The sequence below is a fragment of the Periplaneta americana genome, chromosome 1 (genome assembly GCF_040183065.1).
Source record: "Periplaneta americana isolate PAMFEO1 chromosome 1, P.americana_PAMFEO1_priV1, whole genome shotgun sequence".
Classification (NCBI taxonomy): Eukaryota; Metazoa; Arthropoda; class Insecta; order Blattodea; family Blattidae; genus Periplaneta; species Periplaneta americana.
Genome location: NC_091117.1, coordinates 6,945,125 through 6,967,500, shown reverse-complemented (window position 1 = coordinate 6,967,500; position 22,376 = coordinate 6,945,125). Strand labels below are relative to the sequence as shown.

At 35.6% G+C, this 22,376-nt stretch overlaps 1 protein-coding gene across 2 annotated transcripts in view; it reads right to left on the bottom strand.

Moving 5' to 3' along the window:
* LOC138702882 (uncharacterized) overlaps nucleotides 1-14,969 on the bottom strand; it is a 51,658-nt gene extending 36,689 nt beyond the window's left edge. For both annotated transcript variants that reach the window (XM_069830297.1, XM_069830376.1), the window contains exons 1-4: nucleotides 14,651-14,969; nucleotides 11,905-12,003; nucleotides 6,228-6,446; nucleotides 2,633-2,833 (exon numbers count right to left, since the gene is read on the bottom strand). In XM_069830297.1, the coding sequence (XP_069686398.1) occupies nucleotides 2,633-2,833; nucleotides 6,228-6,446; nucleotides 11,905-12,003; nucleotides 14,651-14,842 (711 nt within the window). In that variant the 5' untranslated portion in view covers nucleotides 14,843-14,969. The remainder of the gene's footprint in view (nucleotides 1-2,632; nucleotides 2,834-6,227; nucleotides 6,447-11,904; nucleotides 12,004-14,650) is intronic.
* Between the last annotated feature and the right edge of the window lie 7,407 nt (nucleotides 14,970-22,376).

The following is a 22,376-nucleotide window of genomic DNA, read 5'->3' as shown; positions in this document are numbered from 1 at the left end:
TATTGTTAGTCAAATACAAATAACTTTTATAACTAGTAAAATTACTGGCAAAACACACGAGATAAACAATGGCATAGATAATAAACAAACACGTTTGCACTTTAATTAACAGGCTGATGAATTCAAGGCAGCGGCCTGAATAACACGTGTTCATGTCCTGCACAGATCTCATGTATCGTTAACAGAAGCATCAATACTATAGCAACATTGTAGCGATATTTAGTTGCCGCAAAATAAAACAAATATTACACAACATTAACAAACAGTTTTACATAATATGAAACCATGACTATCTCTGCGTTCAATATAGCTAAATGGATAATAATTTACACATTCAAATCCAAGTTATGTGCATTAGTTTTGAATTGGCAACATTACATTAACATTTGGCGCGGAACTCTAACTCATAGACAAATAACGTCTCCAACAACCCTGCCATCTAGCGCAATTTCTGCATTACTGTGCTCTAGCGGGCGGAATATTAACTACTGAGTCAAATTGAATTCGGCTCAAAGTCAGCCATAAGAAACGCATATAAACTAGAAGCAGTAGCCTTTTGTACAGTGTTATATGGACGCAGGTAGTGCCTCAGCGAAGTGGCTCCAACGTTCGGAAAAACGCTGCAAGAGTGCATCCGGATATGTGCGCGCGCTCGTTCAAATGAAAACGAATAAAATGTATAAACTATTACAACTGCTTTCTAGGATATTATTTTTGTTTCTTTCATTGGTGGTGCCATGGCACACTGGCACTACCCCAAAAGCCGCCCCTGGTCTAGATGAAATATATACAGACGAGATTTACAATATAGTCTACTAGTACAACACAAAGTTTTAGTATCAATTTCATGAAGTGTTATTGAATGTCATGAATTCACCTACAGAATAGAAGGCGTGAGAAATTAGGTGCTTCTTTAATTTTTGACCCTAAATAATTTTATGTTTTGAGTTTCATTTTTTATATCGATAGGGAGGCTATTAAAAATTTTTACTGCCATATAACGCACTCCTTTTTGATAGCACGATAGACTTGCCGATGGAGTATGAAAGTCATTTTTTTGACGTGTATTTATGCTATGAACTGTTGAATTAGTTACAAAGTTTTCACGATTACATACGAGGAAGATTTATTAATGAAAAGATATACTGACAAGCCATGGGCATTATTTGTAGTTTTTTTAAAATAGTCCTACACGATTCCCTAGATTTGGCACCTACTATTATTCTAATTATTCTTTTTTGTAGTAGGAATATACTGTTACTATTTGTGGAATTTCCCCAGAATATTACTCCAAAACTCATTACCGAGTGGAAGTATGCAAAGTGTATTGTTTTTAAGGTATTGATATTTACTATCTTTTGCATAGATCTAATAGCAAAACAAGCTGAATTTAATTTGGGGGTAATTTCTTTAATATGATGAATGTATCGAAAGGGATGTGTGTTCTGAAATTCAATTGAGTGTTGAGGATGTGTTGTGGGTGTGTTTTTGTGTGCCTGTAAACTTCGTATTGTTCAAGAGTATCCAGTTTCTGGTTTTGTGGTTGAATGTGTAATATTTTCATGTACGTGTCTATGTTGCTCCAGTTATGGTTGGAGTTTGTGATGTGCTCTGCATAGGCTGAATTGTTGTGTGATTTGGTTATGGCTGTGCTGTGTTCCAAAAGATCTTCCAGTCGGAAAGAGAACCAGTAGGACTACCTGTATCTACCCGATATGAATTTAAAAATTCATGGAATCCATAAGAGGGTCAATGTTAGTAATTTCTCTTGTGTAATTATTTTTATTTTCTTACTGAGTTTGTACTTAATTGTGAAATAAACTTCTTAGAACAACACAAAATGTAGCATTCTTAATAATGTATCATACCTATTGATTTTCCATCTCAAAATTTGTTTTTAGACTTTAATGTATTTAACGTAAAACAAATTTATTATAGGCCTATTGTATTAATAAAATTCATACCTTTTGTTTCATAACTATGAGAATACAATTCAAAATTATTTCGATTTTTGCCCTTCTTTGCTAAAGCATCCGCATTCTCGTTTCCCAGGATTCCACAATGGGATGGCATCCATTGGAATACAATTCTTTTATTGAGTGATATTAATTGAGAGAGCTTTTTAGTTATTTCTGCTGTTTGAGATGAAGGTGTGTGTTTAGAGACTATTGATAGAATAGCTGCTTTGGAGTCGACAATATAACTGCATTCTTAAATTTATTGATGTGGAATAGAAGATTTCTGAGACTTTCACTTATTGCAATGATTTCTCCATCAAAACTTGTTGTTCCATATCCAAGAAAAATATATTCCATATAATTTAATTTTATGTGTAGTTCACATTACGCAACCAGTTAGGTAATAACAGTATCATTACCTAACTAGTTGAGTACCGTAATAGAAATATCATTACCTAATTAGTTGCGTAATGAACATGTTTACGACATTTTAATCAGTGATGTAAAGTCCACATTACATAATGAAAGTGGATAAAATAGCATTTCATGGTTATTAAAATCTTCCATTACTGTGCGCCACTTTGTACAGCAACTGGAGCTGGAGATATCAAGTTGGGAGGGAATGCAAGGCATTCAGAAACAAGTCCTCTTTTTCCAGTTGGTGTGCCACTTACCTCGTCCTCTATGGAGATGTCTGCGTTGGCCCGCAGCAGTGCCCTCACCATGGCGCAGCAGTGGTTGTTGGAGCCGGCCATCATGAGCGGTGTCACGCCCTTCTTGGTGACGCAGTCCACGTTCACACCTTTTTCCAACAAGGATTCGAACAGGACTTCCCACTGGTTCTTGATGGCATAATGCAGCATCGTATAGCCCGTCTGTGAAAAGAAGCATCTTTTAGAACTCTGGAGACAAGTTTAATTGAAGAGCTTTCTCCCAAAACAAGTTAAGTCCATTATCAGAAATTTGACAGGAAGGACAAAAAATTGTGGATGCCGCTTCGATTTCCTAATGGTTTCTTATTAATAACTGATTAAATGGCGATCTTACTCGTGTTAATTATGTAAGTATGTGTGGGTTACAGCTGTTTCGGTGCTACTTGACACCATCCTCAGAGCCTTCTGTGTCTCGGCGCCGCCTCAACTTCGCTGCCTGTTGTGTGGGTGTGTTCATGTGATGAAGAGTTGTGTCAAATAGTGTGTGTGTTCTGAAATTGATCTGTGTGTTGAGAATTTGAATAGGGTGTGTTTTAGTGTGTCTGTATATTTCGTATTGTTCTAGTGTGTTGAGTTTTTTGGTTTTTGGGTTGTATGTGTAGGATTTCCATATCTGTATTTATGTTATTGTATGTATGGTTAGCATTGGTTATGTGTTCGACATCACACTAACATATGAAAACAAAAGCACATATAAGATCACATCTTCATTCCGAAAGCAGAAATATAACACAACATACAGAACAGAAAACACACTACAAAGACATCTCAGCACAAAAAAAAAACAAACAAACAAATAAATACGACCACACAGGCGTATGTATACAAACTCACATGTAATAGTTGTGATAAGTTCTACATAGGACAGACAGGCAGATCATTCCAAACACGCTACAAAAAACACATTAAAGCAATAACCAGAGGACACAATACATCTACATATGTCGATCACATAACTAATGCTAACCACACACACAATAACATAAATACGGACATGGAAATCCTACACATACAACCCAAGAACCAAAAACTCAACACACTAGAACAATACAAAATATAGGCTACAAACATACTAAAACACACCCCGATCAAATTCTCAACACACAGATCAATTTCAGTACACACACACTATTTGACTCCACTCTTCAACACCTTTCAACAATCAAACACACCCACATAACAGGCAGAGAAGTTCGAGATGACGCCGTGATCTAGTAGGTTCTGAGGATGGTGCATGAAGCACTGAAACAGCTGTAAGCCAGACAAATCTTACATAATTAACACGAGTAAGTCCGCTAGTTAATCAATTACTTAAAATATCGATTTTTCAAAATAATTGTTAAAATATGTGGCAGCTATTGAAGTTTATTTTGGTAAAACAATTACTTCAATATCTGTATTACTTTTAAAGTTATGAACTTTAACACAAGACGCAGCACATGCTCCTACATTGCATATTATATCTTTAACGCTCTTTTGCCACTAACTGCATTTTGAAAATCCATTTACATGATAATTCTGAAACTACTGAACAGAAATTTATGAATACTTTTTGCATGTTTACATACAAATTCTCTACAAACTGACCAGAATGAAGCCCCTCTATTAGATACTTAGTCTAGAAAAATAATTTTGAACCAAGTTTTTTGAAAACTTCAATCAATCAATCAATCAATCAATCAATCAATCAATCAATCAATCAATCAATCAATCAATCAATCAATCAATCAATCCATCAATCAATCTTAATGTATCCAGCTGTTTGTTGACAACATAAAGTCCACTGTAGTCTAATCAGTTGTTGTTTTTCACGAGAAATGAGGGGTATTTTGATCGGTGTTCATTATAGATGCCTGTTGCTAGTAGCCAGAGGTGGGGTGTAGTCAATACATACTGCAGGGCTGTGTCTTCTGCAACTGGTACTGATGATTTTAATTTACTTTTTTTTGTGGTTTATGGATGGACAGTACAGAAGAATGTGTTCCAGATCTTCATCATGATTATTACACCACAGACAAGTAGGATTATCAGAAAGGTGAAATCGGTGTAGGTACAATTGAGTGACAATGTGACCTGTTCTGGCTCTTGTTAAAAATGTTTGAACATGTCTGGGCAAGTTTTGTACATTTCCAGGTCATTTGGTTTCTTTTGTATAGACTCTGAAAACTTGTTACATTTAATTTAAACATAATTTTAAAATACTACATAGATATTTACAAATCAGATTCTGGTCAGTCTTGCAGAGCTATATTTTAACTTTAAAACGAAAATAACTGATCACTGAAATGTTGAAATGTGGTTGAGTTCAGAAGGAAATTCTAGATTCTGACAATGCGAATAGCCGCCATGTTGAATAATTAACTTACGCACTTAAATTTATGTTAGAAAATTGAGAATCATTTTAATGTATTGAAAAAATATTTTTTTTTTCAGTGTGTTAATTTGCAACTGTGTAAAAGATATGTATACTAAGAAAAAAATATTTTACATTGCAAATTCTTCAGTGCTCAAAGCTATACCTATCCCCTTTAAATAGACCTAAAAGTAATTTTCAATAGCGTGTAAGTCTATTTGTTGAGTTTTGGTTTTTATTTTATTCTAAGTCCTGCGCCATGGCATCATGGTCTAAGGCATCCTGTCTAGGACTCACGTTACGAAAAGAACGCTGGTTCGAGTCCTCGTGGAGGAAGAAATTTTCTCATGAAATTTCGGCCAGTGTAGGGGACTGGTGCCAACCCAGTATCATGATGCACTTGGGGAGCTACGATAGGTAGCGAAATCCAGTTACAAAAGCCAGCTATAATGGCTGGAGGAGGGGGGATCATCGTATTACCCACACGATACTTCCATTCTGGTTGAATGATCGTCCACCTCTGCTTCGGCATGTGGACGTGAGGCCAGCAGGAGGCTGGTCGGTCTGGGCCCTTAAAGGGCTGTATTTGTTCTATCTTTGCGTTTACCATTTCCGTCTTTGTTCTTAGAGTTCATAACTGTCTACAGCATTTCTCTCAATGTTGTTGTTGTTTTCTAATGCCAGGCGTTTGACAATAAAGTCATTTGACCTCTTGCACTCCAATATTTTTCAAAGATATTATCATGGCCAGCCACTGAAGCACAGATTTTGAGGTGTTCCGAATCCATTTCTTGGTTTGAGTTGCACAATGGGCAGTTGGGAGACTGATATATTCCAATTCTATGCAGGTGTTTGGCCAAACAATCATGGCCTGTTGCCAATCTAAATGCAGCTACAGACGATTTTCGTGGTAAATCGGGAATTAACTGTGGATTTTGATGCAGAGAGTTCCATTTTTTCCCTTGGGATTGTGTTATCAAATTTTGTTTGTTGAAGTCTAAGTATGTAGATTTAATAAATCTTTTCACAGAGTAATATGTAGATTTAGTAACAGGTCTGTTACTCTCAATGTTCATGGCATTAAACGCAAAAAATGCGAGACAAATTACTACAGGCAAATGACTACAACTCCATAGATAGTAATGAGCGTTATTTAAAGATTCTGAGTGCTAACACTACCAACATCAAGTGACAGTTCCTAACCTTGTTGGCGTGATTGGGGTTGAAGGTCTCGTTGTCTTTGATGGAGTTCCAGAAGTCCAGAAACGTGTCCTGGTCCCAGATGGGGGACTGCAGGGCAATCAGCACAGCGTTGTCACCCTTGCCGTCCACCAGAGAGATGTTGGCTCCTCTTCTAACTAGCAAGTCTATCATCTCTATGCTCTTGCTCCTGGCAGCACACATGAGGGGTGTGGACCGATCCTGAACAATCCAAAGTAAATTGTACAGCCAGCCAATGCATTAAGTACTGCGAACATTAAAGTTTACTTACATAGGTAGGCCTACATATAATTCACATATCATAATATATGAAACATTATTGTGCCTTTGTTATGTGTTTTGATTCCTCTGCGTGCGAAACTTCATTTACCCTCATCCCACAAGGATTAAATTGAGACGATCGTTAGGCCCTATTTTGCGCTAAAGACGAGTATTTTCCCTGAACCGAAAACGGTACATAAATCTGTGAATAAAAAACGAGTAGGTCTACTTTCCTAAAAGACAAGCATTTCCCCTGAAAACCAAAAACGGTACTATAAATCTATGAATAAAAGAAGACTACTTTCCTAAAAGATAAGCATTTCCCCTGAACCAAAAACGGTGCTGTAAATCTGTTAATAAAAGACGAGTACTTTCCTGAAAGGCAAGCATTTTCCCTTAGATCAAAAGCAGCACCATAAATCTGTAAAAAAAAAAAAAAAAAAAGATACGAGTACTTTCCTAAAAGACAAGTATTTTCCCTGGACCAAAAACTGAAGTATTTTTACCTGTACCAAACTATACTAAAAATCTATGAATAAAAGATGAGTACTTTCCTAAAAGACAAATATTTTCCCTGGATCAAAAGCAGTACTACAAATCTGTATTTAAAAAAAAAAAATAAATAAAAAATACTTTCCTAAAAGACAAGTATTTTCCCTGGATCAAACACGATACTATAAATCTGTGAATAAAAGAAGAGTACCAGTGCATTTATAAAAATCAAACTTTTCCCTGAACCAAAAACGGTACTGTAAATCTGTGAATAAAAGACGAGTATTCCTGAAGGCAAGTATTTCCCCTGGACCAACAGCAGCACTATAAATCTGTAAAAAAAAAGTAGGCTACTTTCCTAAAAGACAAGCATCTTCCCTAGAGCAAAAGCTGTACTATAAATCTGTATAAAAGGACGAGTATTTCCTTAAAAGATAATTATTTTATCTGGACAAAACACGATACCACAAATATGTGAATAAAAGACGAGTACTTTCATAAAAGACAGTATTTTCCTTGAACCAGAAACGGTACTGTAAGTCTGTGAATAAAAGAAGAATATTTTCCTAAAAGATGAGTATTTTCCCACAACCAGAAACGGTAATATAAATCTGTAAAAAAAAAAAAACGAGTACTTTCCTAAAATACAGTATTTTCCCTGGACCAAAAACAGTAAGTTACTGTAAATTTGTAAATTAAAAGACAAGTACTTTCCTAAAAGGCAAATATTTTTCTTGGACCAAAAAAGGTACTACAAATCTATGAATAAAACATGAGTTGGGCCTACTTTCCTAAAAGACAATATTTTCTCTGGATCAAAAACGGTAAGTTAATATAAATCTGTAAATGAATGACAAGTACTTTCCTATAAGACAATTGTCTCCCCTGGATCAAAACACTAGGTACTATAGATATGTTCAACGGAGGAGTACTTTCCTAAAAGACAAGTGTTTCCCCTGGACCAAAAAGGTACTATAAATCAATGAATAAAAGATGAATGCTAACCTAAAAAATAAGTAGGCCTATTCCCCATGAATAAAAATACAATAAAACTGGAATAAAAATTAGTTTTTACCATGCACCAAAATAATAAAAAAAGGGGGTATTTTTCTTCTATATAATTGATACATACCGAAGTGTAATTCCTTTATGTTTCAGAGTTTTGGTTTCAGGGATGTTTCATACATAACTTATTAGTGACGTCAGACCACGGTTCATTACCTTCAAACAACAAATAAGTAGTAGTAGTAGTAGTAGTAGTAGTAGTAGTAGTAGTAGTAGTAGTAGTAGTAGTAGTAGTAATAATAATAATAATAATAATAATAATAATATTGTTAATATTTTTTGTATTGCTGCTGCGAAGATACCTACATTTTACAGCAGTGATGCCCATATAACTCCATGGTTCATCACCTCCAAATATCAGGCAAAAAAAGAAGAAGAAAAAAACAACAGATCAGTTGAGCAACAGTCATGGAGGGTCAAGGGCTCACATAAAACACAATACAGTACCAGTAATAAATAACAATGAAGAGAGTTTTTTTAGTCTACTGCTGACGCATAGTAGGTCGAGTGAATGTCTGAAACTTAATTTCTAGGTGAAACTTTAAATATCCTCTCTCATCACACATTGACACACAGGACAAAAAAAAACGCACTTAAGGTAGGCCTACATACATACAAAAAATTTTGTTTTGCATAATTTTGCTCTGTAAAATTTTTATACAATTGAGAATGGTATCAGAAAGAGAATGAAGTGAACAGATCCCTTGAAATTATGTCTAAATTGTTTTAAAAAATTATTTTGTTTATAATTTTGACATGCAACTTGAAACATGATAGCTCATGCAGTTTTTAAGATAGAGCCACAGTTTTTTCACTGTTTTATAGCTAAAACTATTCTTTAGTGCCTGATATAGAGCTATTTTTTATTTTTATTTACATTAATTAAAATTTTAGAATTTAACGTTTCTTGATACTGCCCTTGACCATTTATGTTTCAGGTAACTCACAGTTGAAGAAAAGACAGGGAAAAGCAAAAAGAGAAGATACTAGATAGAACAGTGGAGACTGAAGATCAAGCTTGTCCTATAATATTAAATTGTTAAATTTATTTAGAATTAAGTCTAATTTTGTATTATATTGTATGTTATGTCATTTTTCTTGTGTACTGACGATGCCATGAATGCTTGTAATTCTATTCGGCTAATAAAGATCTAATCTAATCTAATCTAATCTATGTAACTTATACTAATATTTTATGTTGCATAAAACATGTAAAAAATCCATAGATAATTATTAACTAAATTAATGTTATTTTACTCATTGTCAGGCACTGGGGGACATTTTAAACTTCAAAATGACACCAATATCTTCTTGGTATCACCATATTTGACTGAGATATCATGTTTGAAAGAATTAAATATTGTAAAATTACTATTTACAGGAAATGAGCCACAAAATTTCAGAGCCTAGAAGACTCCATCATCATATGTCACCCCTTAAGCAGCTTCATGTCGGTCCTGTTTCAGCTTCTTTCTGTCTCTCAAATACCTCCTCCTTGTTTTAACTTCAGGTGTTGAATGTTTTTTTTTTTTGGCATTTTTGTCCCTATTTCCATTGATGCAACAAATCCTGTAATGGTGTTTGTCCCAGGGTTTATGCCCATCCTCCTCAGAATTGTAATTTCTACTTTTGGACTCTTATTAAAATGATGTACAACATCACTGACACACAAATTTACAGTTTTATGACTAACAGTAAAAGATTATAAATTACTTCATTATGTAAAAACGTGTTTTCAATTTAATGATCATGCCTTGATACCTATGCATCTGTTTTGGGACTAGAAGGAAGTTTATTTTACAAGCAATGCTGGACGAGGGGATTGACTGCTACGAGGATCACTTCAAAAATAATCCACAATATTTATTTAAAAATTACATTTTTATCCTAGAGCTTTGCTATTTTCATAGAATGTAGATACATCTTTCAGGAACAATACGTCACTTTTCCACATAATCCCCGCACCTTTCAACTGCCTTACGCCACCTTGGAATGAGGGCTTGTATACCTGCACGATAAAAGTTTGGACCAACACGTCTGAGCTACTCCCTGGCGCCACTCACGGGAACGACTTTAATTAAATTTGAATACATGGGGGAAGGATGTATCTATGACCTCCATAAATTGTAAAGGTTTAGAACAAAAAATAAATTAAAAAAAATGTTGTGCATTACTTTTGGAGTGATCTTCGTAGAAGTGACCGTGGCTGATGACGCAGAGTTTTGGAAAATGGGACTTATCTGAAAAACCATAAGGCGTAAATCGAAAATTCTTATATCAAATTAAAGCGGAGAAAATCCTCTATTAAAATAGTTATATTTTGAAAATTCTAATTTTTCATCATTTTTTGCGTTTTGTGGGTGTACATATACCTTAAATCATTGAAAATAACCTTAAAATTGTAACAAAAGACTCTGAAGATACAATACGATTACTGTGAAAGGTGTCAGCCCACCCAATCTCTTCCTCTCTTATAAACCACCGACCAATGATTTTCTCAGACACACATAATGATGACGTCAGGGGCGGATGCAAGGGGAGGGGGATTAAGGGGATATATCCCTTCCCGAAATTTTGAGAAAAATACGAAACAAGAAACAAAAATAATATTAATTTTAATTCGTGAATGTACATAGGAATTAGAGAGTTTTCCACATAAATTCTCTTTGCTAAAGTGTTAAATCCCAAGAACTGCAGGAAGACAAACACAGCGTTCTTACTTCAAGACAGAGAGTCATGAAGAGTATTTAGGCTTTTAATTTTCCTTCTCTTCTTAGACTATTTCATTAGTCAGCTCAAGGACAGGTTTTTAAATCATAAGGGAATCCTAAAGTACATACAAACTTTGCTGCATAAAAACATAGTGCGAGCATCAGATGAAGATTTAGAAACTGCTGTTGAGGCTATAGTAAATCAGTGGCCCAATGATGTTGATGCATCACTAGAGTCTTTCTTCAATGAATTGAGGATGCTGAGAAGAAATTTTCTTGATCAGAAAAATCTTCACCTAATACCTACTGACTTTATATCATCTTTGAACAGATGCAATGAAATTATTTTTCCCTGCACTCACATTGCCTGTAACTACAGCAACACCAGAACGGTCGTTCTCAACTTTGAGGTACTTGAAGACTTACTTGAGGAGCACGATGGGAGCAGACAGATTAAATGGACTGGCCTTGATGTATATACATAAAAATGTAGAAGTAAAAGCTCATGAAGTACTGGATGAAATGTCTAAGAAGCCTCGTCGCCTTCTTCTGCAAATGTCATTCTGTCATTGTTTTTGCATTGCAGTCATTGTAAATGTTAAAATAAAAAAATTATGGTTTATTTAACAACGCTCGCAATTGCCGACGATATATCAGCGTCGCCGGTGTGCCGGAATTTTTTCCCTCAGGACTTCTTTTACATGCCAGTAAATCGACTGATATGAGGCCTGTCGCATTTAAACACACTTAAATGCCATCGAGCTGGGTTGGGGTAGAACCCGCAACTTCGAGCACAGAAGGCTATACCGACTACGCTACTCAGGCCAACTTGTAAATGTTTGTGACTCGGAAACAAATTGTGAGTATATAAACTTATTTCTCATTACTCCATTTTTACTATCTCCTCAAATCCCTCCCCAAAAAAAAATCCTGCGTCCGCCCCTGGATGACGTCATCCATTGGTACCATCATGATATTGACCTACGCTTATGGAAGTACTCCTTTCTTCGCTGTGGTCCAGGGTAAATCTGCCTTTCTTTGCTATGATCGACGATAAAAGTCTACCAAAAAGCACAAGGCATACCAAAAGCTTTTAAAACATAGGCCTATCAGGTAGCAGCTTAACTTACCTGACAGGAGCAGTCGATGACATAGCCTTCTCGCAGGAGCCTCTTGACAACATCAAATTTTCCAAGGGCCACGGCTGCGAGCAGTAAGGGCACATCGTCCTGCAATTACATTTATTGAACCATATTTTGTGTTAAACAAGTTTAGAGGTTTTTTTTATGTAAAATACGCTTTCCCTGCATCAACCATTCTGAGATTCGTGTTGAAACAAAACATGGCAGAATTTCAAATTCTCACTGTAACAACATTACGGGCCGAATATTAATGTTGTTAGTAGTCAGGCCATGAACCAATGTAACTTGTGTGGCCACGCCCAATGACGCCTCCTGCCCTCGTTATGGGCATAAGGCGCCGAAATGGCGTATAAAATTAGCCGTGTCGCGGGAACTCTCTCAGTAATATCTCGGCATCGAGAGCAGCTATAAACCTGTGCGATTTATGAATGTGAGTGAGAAATGAGCGACTAATTCCGCTTGAAGCCCTCTGTAAGGACAGGGTTCTTTGGTGAATACTTATGTCCCGCCCACTATAGAGACATAGGCCAGTTTTACACTGAACATATTTAGTATAACTTGTTGCTTGTGGGCCATCCCAAACCCCGACCTGCACCCCTAACAGCGCCGGTCCTTTATACCCGTCAGTCAAGGCCTTCTGACAAATAAAAGCAATTGACAATAGATATCTCAGTCATGACAACCTCATAAATTATTTATTTTTTTATTGGGTTATTTTACGACGCTGTATCAACATCTAGGTTATTTAGCGTCTGAATGAAATGAAGGTGATAATGCCGGTGAAATGAGTCCGGGGTCCAGCACCGAAAATTACCCAGCATTTGCTCATATTGGGTTGAGGGAAAACCCCGGAAAAAACCTCAACCAGGTAATTTTCCCCGACCGGGATTCGAACCCGGGCCACCTGGTTTCGCGGCCAGACGCGCTGACCGTTACTCCACAAGTGTGGACTCTCATAAAATATCCATCAATTGAATAATCGATCTTGCTATGTACAAGATAATAATATTATAATAACAGATTTTCTTTGCATTTTTTAACTCATCATATTGAACAGAGAAATGGAATAACTTCACAAAGCACAAATTAATAAATATATCACGCTTAATAAATTAAATTTACACAATTCTACTCAGTAAACAATTCGCAAATAAAAAAAAAAGGCTGTGGTTCCAAAGCAAAAAATGATGTATATTTAGGGTTGCCAACTCTGGTAAATAAAATTACCGGCGATTTTACACTTGCAGCAAATTTGCATGAATAAAAGTAAATAACTGAAAATGCCTTTGAATTATACTATGGAATAGTACACACCTAACCTAACCTAACCTTTGAGAATACTACACACATAATCTAACCAAACATAACCTCATATAATACTATACATAACATAACCTCATATAATACCTTTCATATAATGCTACATACATAATCTACCCTAACCTAACATAACCTCATATAATACTATACACCTAATCCAACATAACCTAACCTTTCATATAATGCTACACACCTAATCTACCCTACCCTAACCTAACCTACCCTAACATAACCTCATATAATACTATACACCTAATCCAACATAACCTAACCTTTCATATAATGCTACACACCTAATCTAATCTACCCTAACCTAACCTTTGACAATACTACACACATAATCTAACCTAACATAACCTCATATAATACTATACACCTAATCCAACATAACCTAACCTTTCATATAATGCTACACACCTAATCTACCCTAACCTAACCTAACCTTTGAGAACATTACACACATAATCTAACCTAACATAACCTCATATAATATTATACATAACATAATTATAGAGCCCCGATACCCCGCTTTTTACATCATGTGCTACACGTCGGATCACCATCGGGGCTTGCATAGTATAGTATTATATGAGAAATGACCGACTAATTCCGCTTGAAGCCCTCTGTAAGGACAGGGTTCTTTTATGTGCCATAAATCTACGACACTGGACCCATAGCCTTATTTTCCTTATGGAGAAAGCCATGCTAGGGAATTTATTGCCTTTTAAAGTTAATGTTCCTCCGTTGGGATTGAACTCGCGACCCTAGGATTCAAATATCAGCATGGGAGTAACTGCAAAACCACCTAGGTCATGAGACTACCTGGTATTTTCATTACAATTAGGTTAATCCTCGGGAAAATCAAACCGGGTAATCATCCTAATCGTGATTCGAACGTGGACCTAAGCGAAATCTTGGATATCGTTTCCAACTTGCTACCGTTCTATTTCCTTATTTATGTTAGAAATACAATTGAAAATATGGAACAGATGCATTATAGGTACCGCCAGTTAATACATCTTCTAAAAAAAGGTCAATGGAAGTAGCAGTTTGACAAATAAAATAAATTATCGATACCTATTGACTGAATAATTGAGAACCAAAGTTTGTTTGTTTGTACGTCACCATGACGGATATTTAAACACTACAAGGTCCAGGAAAAATATTTGCGTAAAATCTATCTACGTAATGAATAATGAATAAGTTTGGAGAAGAAGTGACATTATGTATTATTGAAATATAAAATATTTCATATAAAATGAATTAATTTTATTTAAGTTGGTTATAGGCCTATTAGAATAACAATCAATAATATATTACTTCCAGATAAGAATATGAATCGATATTATCAAATATGGCTGGCGGTACCTATGCATCTAAAGCCGAACATAACAATATATAATGTAGTACATACCAGGTCCTTCTTCTGCAGTTTCTTGCGCAATTCGTGTAGGTCATCATTTTTGAACATGCATGATAGATTGTCCACTGGTTCTATTGAAGATTGGCCTTTTTCAGGGTCATCGCCTTTATCCTTATCTTTTTGTTTTTCGACCTCTTGACGTCGCTTCGGTTCTTTCTTTTTGACCTTCTTTCCTCGAGGCATTTCTATCGGGGACAGAGTACACTCATTCTATCGGAACGTCTTCTAAATGGTTTGTTTTCGTTCAGTCTCCTGATAAGTTAAAATTCCGTAGATTCCTAACACTCTTTTTGCTCTTAAAACGGCAAAATCGCGATTATTATGGATCTCTCGACGAAGAGAAATAAAATCAAAACAATGACATAGCCACAAATAGTTTCAGATGTTGTTTTGTTTTTCCGGTTATTTCTAAACCAACAATCCGTTTTCGCTTTTAAAAAACATCTGACTGACTACACTCCTTGTAAAACCGTTTTATTGAGCCTTTGATTCCCAAAATAAATGCTATTATAATGTTATTTCTTAAAAACCAGTCGTCGTTTTGATTATTTGAACCCTAATATGAATTTATAAGTACATTTAGTTTGATTGTAATAGGAGGATATCACACAATAATTATTAATGTACTCTCTGTTATTGCAGTATGTGAGAAAGGGATTAGAGGCGGCTTTGAACGTTTATCGAGATTTTATTTGGGTCATTTTACACGATGGCTGAAATGTTGCTTTTGTAACGCTGGCGAACGAATTGATGAACTGAAATGCAGACATTGACTGGGTAACAAATGGATTACTGTATATTTTTCACCGAAAGTAAATTATTCTTCTTTTTTACTTTATGGATTCAGTAATAAATGCTGTTCCAGCCTAACTCGTTACACCTCTTCCAGAGCCTTCTTTAGTTACAAGCCGGAGCATGGGTAGGTTTGGCAACGCAGAGTGGAGGCGGGAGATTTTAAAGTGATATTGTGTTTGCTCATTGCTTTCGTTATACGTAACGCGTATATTACTTCATGCACAAAGGTAAGATCAAGATTCAGAGTTGTGATGTAAATTATTACTGGTTCGAAAATAGTGTTTTATTGCAATCAATTAGCTATACTTCAGAATACAGCGTAAGTAGGCTACCTACATACAAAGGCTGCCACTTAAAATAATTACAAAAAAACATGTTTTTATTGATAAGGTAAATAAATAAATAAATAAATAAATAAATAAAGATATTCCTTGCACCGAAAATAATAAAATCAATAATGCAATAAAGACGTAAGTTTCTACGCAGTATTCTTAAGTTCCATTCAGTTAACAAATTTGTGGCTAGTATTTGACAATGTTTTGGCGCTTAATGTTGCTTCACCTCTGACGTGAAAGATATAGGATATCATGCATTTTAATTTCATGTGATTATGTCGTGCTTTTTTACAAATATTTCAGATGTCCAAGAAGCCAGTTTTAGTTTGAACCTGGCCAGTCACCATAACAATATGTTATCCTAAATTATTTGTTATAAACTTTTTAAAATATAATTTTAAATAAATATAACTACAGAAAACAAGCTAAGAACGTAAATTATGAAAATAGGCCTAAAATAAAATGTAAACAGAAGAAACTATTGACATACCTATTATAATAAAAGTATGAGGATGTAAATACAGTTAAGCCAAGTAAAAAAATCTATGAAAAAATGAAAAAAAAAAAAAAAAAACATACATCGAAAGCTATTTTCCTGAGATTAGTTTTTAAAAACATGTTAGATACGACTTTTGTAACATGTTCACGATGTTATTTAATATGAATCGATTTTAAATTATTCATATAATTTTAGTTTAAAACATTAATAAGAATAGCCTACTACACGAAAATAGTGAAACTGCAGTTTATATGGTATTCCAAAGCCTTCCTCACTATCCATGGCTGCTGTCATTGTTACAATCGATATATACGGTCAGTTACGTTTCATATTGTATTAACAAAAAGGTATCAATTTTATTGTAAATATAAATATAGAATTTTATTATAAATGCAGATACAGAACTGAAAATTGAAACATTTAACTACACATTTCTCCTTTGCATGGAATAAAACTCTTTAGAAAATAATTCAGACTAGTTCAGCTGTGTTTGTATAATTTATTTCATACATACAGCTAGGCCTAAGTCCTCGTAACACGACGATATTTCAAATCGATAGCGATTTCGACTCGGCATTTCTTTTGCAGCCCAGTGAACAGCCACTAAGAAATGTTGTCTCATTCCACTCGCTTGTATTTTTCTTTTACTTTAAATGAATTCTTTTATTGAAAAAAATATATTGTTACAGTACGTGTTAGAAAACTCATGAAACTGTAACATTTTCTTATTAAAAGATAAAGTCATTAGTTGCTTGAACGTCGTCTATTGTAGAAATTTACTTTGACGCACTGTTCCCCATAGAAAGGATAGGCCGCCATGTTTTCAGGAGTCCTCGCAAAACGATATAAAATGTACTGGGAATTTTAATGAACGCCAGCGTACACGGTTCGCTATGGTGTGACTGCGCGTCCTTTCGTAACGGCAGAATGACCGCCATAATGGCACCGTTCACAGATCTCTATTACGGCCTCCTGGATCAAAGCTCGGCCCCCTGTTCCCATCATTACTCTAAATATACAGCTAATTGCACACGCTTCCATTGTTCACGAGTGAATGGTCCTGTTACAGCTTCAATTCGAAATGGGGGAAGGAATTATTATCTCCTCCAGCATTAATGCATACAATGAAACAGCTTTCTTATTGATGTAATTGCCTCCAAAGCTTGCAAGCCTTGTTTATTTTAATTTGCGAGCAACTTGTTAACCTGTCAAACAGCTATAATACTTCAATGTTGCATTCACAATGGAACCTTCAACGTACCGTAAGTAAATAGAAACCACTCGCTGCTGGTAAATCCTAAATCCTTTCCCATTCAATTTGAGTTGACGGGGCTGAACTCTGTTACTGGCAGTCCGGAATACAGCATGGGCTACAGAGATATGCACTTTATTGCATGCACGAGGCCAGTGTTGAATTGAGATTTTCTCCCTGGGGGGATTTATACTATATCTAGAGGGAGGTGGAACCGGCAGCAAAAGAAACAATAATTCAAATCTTACTTATCTAACAAGAGAGGCAGTCTATGTAAAAGGGATCATAGAAAAATGGGGTCAATCAATTAAATAGAGCTTTCATTCGCTCATATGGTTTAAATTCTACTAAATGTTAATACAGGCATTAACTTAAAAATGTTAATATTGTCATGTAAAACATGGTGGATTCGTAACAAGCTGTTTTTTTACGGTGATGGGTTGTTAGCCCTTCGCTCAACCCCCAAGCTGGAGGACCACCCCTTATCGGTTGTCCACGACTGCTTATTCAATATATTCGCAGCTACCCTCCATATCTGGAGGCCGTTGTTCTGTATGGTTGTGAAACTTGAACTCTCACTCTGAGAGAGGAACAGAGATTAAGGGTATTTGAGAATAAGGTTCTTAGGAAAATATTTGGGGCTAAGAGGGATGAAGTTACAGGAGAATGGAGAAAGTTACACAACACAGAACTGCACGCATTGTATTCTTCACCTGACATAATTAGGAACATTAAATCCAGACGTTTGATATGGGCAGGGCATGTAGCACGTATGGACGAATCCTGAAATGCATATAGAGTGTTAGTTGGGAGGCCGGAGGGAAAAAGGCCTTTAGGGAGGCCGAGACGTAGATGGGAAGATAATATTAAAATGGATTTGAGGGAGGTGGGATATGATGATAGAGACTGGATTAATTTTGCTCAGGATAGGGACCGATGGCGGGCTTATGTGAGGGCGGAAATGAACCTCTGGGTTCCTTAAAAGCCAGTAATTATTATTATTATTATTAGCATAATTAAAGAAAAGCAATTAAAGGTACTTACGTACGGTACTGTATTTATAATAAGGAAAATATTCTATGAAGACTCACAATTTATTATTTGCAATTAGAATTATTGCTGTAGTATTTTGTAACATTTTGTGAACTACGTACCTATGTAATTTATTTAATCACGTTATTAAGTATCTACAGACCGAAATTAAACATCTATTACTATGGCAACAGTGCTGTTTCACGCAGCACTTATTTCCACTTTTGTGTGAAGTAGGCCACGTGGAATTCCGAATGTCATGCAGTCATTACAGATGTCAGAGTCGGCCAAGGTTCCGACATTTATGAGAAATGTGATGCATTGAGAAACTCTTCATTATTTTCATTATGCGAAAGCATGTGAATTTTTCATACTGGCAAACAAGAGAACCTCGTTTTTTATACAGCTTAAGATTCTTGAACATTTCCCAATGTAACAATAGGTTAAAGAATTGACGTCACAGATCAAACACAAACGTCGGAATAAAAATTACGTTTGTTCAGTTATTGAAGGGATATTTTTCACCTTGTTTAAGAAATGATTCATTTGAGATTATGCAATTTTGTATGTGGGCTTAACTTAATATTGGACGAGAAAATTGAACGTAGACATGAAAAAAAGTATAAACTAAAATTAAAGTAACACAAAGATGTTATGGTTTCTCATACATTGAATTCATTTAAATATTTAGGAACTGATATTATGAGTTGCAAAGTACACAAATCAATTTTTATCGTATAAGAGATAATAATATCAACTTCAAATAGTATATTATGAGATTTTAGCAAAAAGTTAAAACTCTAATTTATAACTCTAACTAAGAGTATGATATTTTGTACGGTTTAAAAACATGTCATAACGAAAATCTGCGCTGTATGAAGAATACACCAGCACGTAGAATACGTCACCCAGTTTCGGTAATGAAATTACTAGGGAGCGAATTTTTATGTGCTAAAAAATTTAAATATATTTATTTTTTATGTGGTAAAAAGTACGAAAACATTTGCTAAAAATAAAAAAAAAAATATATTTTTAATATCACAAAAATGCCTTACTTAGCTTTAAAAAAAAGTGTTACTAGGTAGCTAGTCACTAACCACAGTTGAGTGCTAGTAGTTGGCCGAGAATTGCAGTGAACAACAAAGGCCATCTCCAAATTCTCCATCACAAATGCATTCCGATTATCTCTGAACAACGACTTATACTGTGAAAACGATCTTTCCACATCACAGGACGTCAGACGTGCATATTTAAAGAGAGGAATGTCGCAAACACAAACACCGTCAATTTCACCTACAGGCACACCCTCCAATACTTGAGCAACTTCACACATTTTTTTATATCCACTGTTTTTCCCAAACACATTCTGGAATTTGTCCCTTAGTAATTGAACTTCTGAACCTGGTAGCGAGTCTAGTTTAATTTCCACGGCACGCACCTCCCTGTTTCAGACAACAGGCTTTTGGATGTTTCGAGTTTTTTTATGGTGTCACACAAAAAGCTTAGATTTGCTAATAGGAAAGCCAAATCGTTTTTTAAACAACTATCTTTCAGTATATCTTGAAGGATATCGATTGACGAAGCCCGATAACAGGGAATCACAACAAGACGTATTGCCTTGCTTGATAGACATGAGCGAGAGGCGAGAGATTTGTTTAAATTAAATAATGTCCATGCCCGAGCTCTTATCTGTTGTGTTTCACAAACAAAGCGTGGAATGAAATCATCTTCAGCAACAATAAACATTCCTAATTATGTGTTGCAAGATCTCTCCTCCTTGTCCATGTTAATTTATTCTCTAATAATAACACTGATATGCTGCCTAGTAGTTCTCAGAACTTGAGGCGATACTATTACGAAAATGGATACACCACACAGCGCTTAGAAACACGAAGCAACCAAGAATTCTTAAAAAGATAACGTACTTCTGAGTGATATAATTGATTTAGTTTTAAAATGTTTTATGCTCGACCATGCCGAAATGTAGTAATTATACACCTGGTAGCAGTCCTTTAATGCATGTCATTAAAGTACACCTACTCATTAAAGTACAGGTCTTCAGCCAATGATAACTCAGCTTACATGTGTTCAGCCAATGACAAGTCAGCTTTGTACCGTTATAAAACCGCAAGTATCGATTATTCTCGGATATGCAATCGAAAGAGAATTAGCGAAAAGTCACGGAGGCTGGGAATCCAATACTGTCGCAGAAGGTTATGTTCTGTTACTATAATAATTAGCGTTAATTGTAAATAATATTCAAATAAATTCAATTTGTCATCTCGTTTTTCAATGTCGAATTCAATAATCAAGGTTATAATATTATCAAGTTTAACGGGACTACGTCAAGGTCAATGACATTATTGTTCCTCGGAAAAAATCAATACTTTCGCGTCTGCGCACATCTCACAATTCACGACCTAGAACAAGGTCACTTTCGATCTTGTCAGTTACAAATAAAATGTATACATCTGAATACCGGTAATTTCAAGTTAGAAATATGGTCGAGCATAAAAAGTCGTATGAAACTCGCCTATAATGGTAATTAAGAAGCTCGTATGAAAATTATGAAACTCGCTTGCGCTCGTTTCATAAATATCCATACTAGATTCTTAATTACTGTCATTATAGGCTCGTTGCATAATGTACTATAAAAGTTCTTGTAAAAAAATTATTTAAGTAAAAAAAAAAACTCGAAGATTTATGTGTTTATAATAGATTTTCTGAAAATATGTATTTACATATTTTTTTGGTGAAAATATGTGTTTTTATGTGAAATAAAATTCGGGTTTTAAACTTGATACTTCATGTTCGGAATTTTTAACTTTGTTAATTGTGTTTTATCACAAGCAAAAAGAATATTTAATTACATAGGAATCCGCTCCTTAGAAATTACAGTTGTGTTGGTTTGTATGTTTTATTTTTGTTTCGGTTTATAAATGCAGAGCAGATTATGGGTCTATGGTAAGAGAAATAATTAATCAAGGGCATAAAATATATTTTCTCTTCATATGAAGCGACATTCTGAAATTAGTCCAGCCCAAACAAATTTTTCACTATGGTTCACTCAAAGTGTATCGTATGTGTCTGGTATCAATTTAATATTGTAGAACTCGCGATTACAAGTGAAACCAGATCTGTGCGAGTGAGTAAACTGGCCCTGAAGTAGACCTATCCTAGGCGACACGCGAAAACCGCTACGATTTCAGGCTTTAATTTGGAAAAATGCCGAAATTTGTGTGGGGACGGGAGTATATAGATTCACGGCCAATTTCTTTTAGGATTCATCCCCATATTTGTCTTAGCACCTTAGGAAAACTTATCAGAATGTGAGGAAAACTTGAGGCATATTGAATAGAGAACGAAACAAGATGGACCGCGTTAAAAACCACGAGGCACTAAGTTCATCTTACGCTTCTTTTTAATTATGCTTCATTTAACGACGCTCGCAACTGCAGAGGTTATATCAGCGTCGCAGGAGTTCTTTTACATGCCAGTAAATCTACTGACATGACCCTGTCGCATTCAAGCACACTTAAGTGCCATCGACCTGGGCCGGGATCGAACCCGAAACCTCGAGCACAGAAGGCCAGCGCTATACCAACTGCGCTACCGAGGTCGATGCGCTTGTTTCCATAGTATCACGAGTGACGTCAGAGTAAACTTTTCACGTGAAAAGCGTCTGGCCGCGAAACCAGGTGGCCCGGGTTCGATTCCCGGTCGGGGCAAGTTATCTGGTTGAGGTTTTTTCCCGGGGTTTTCCCTCAACCCAATATGAGCAAATGCTGGGTAACTTTCGGTGCT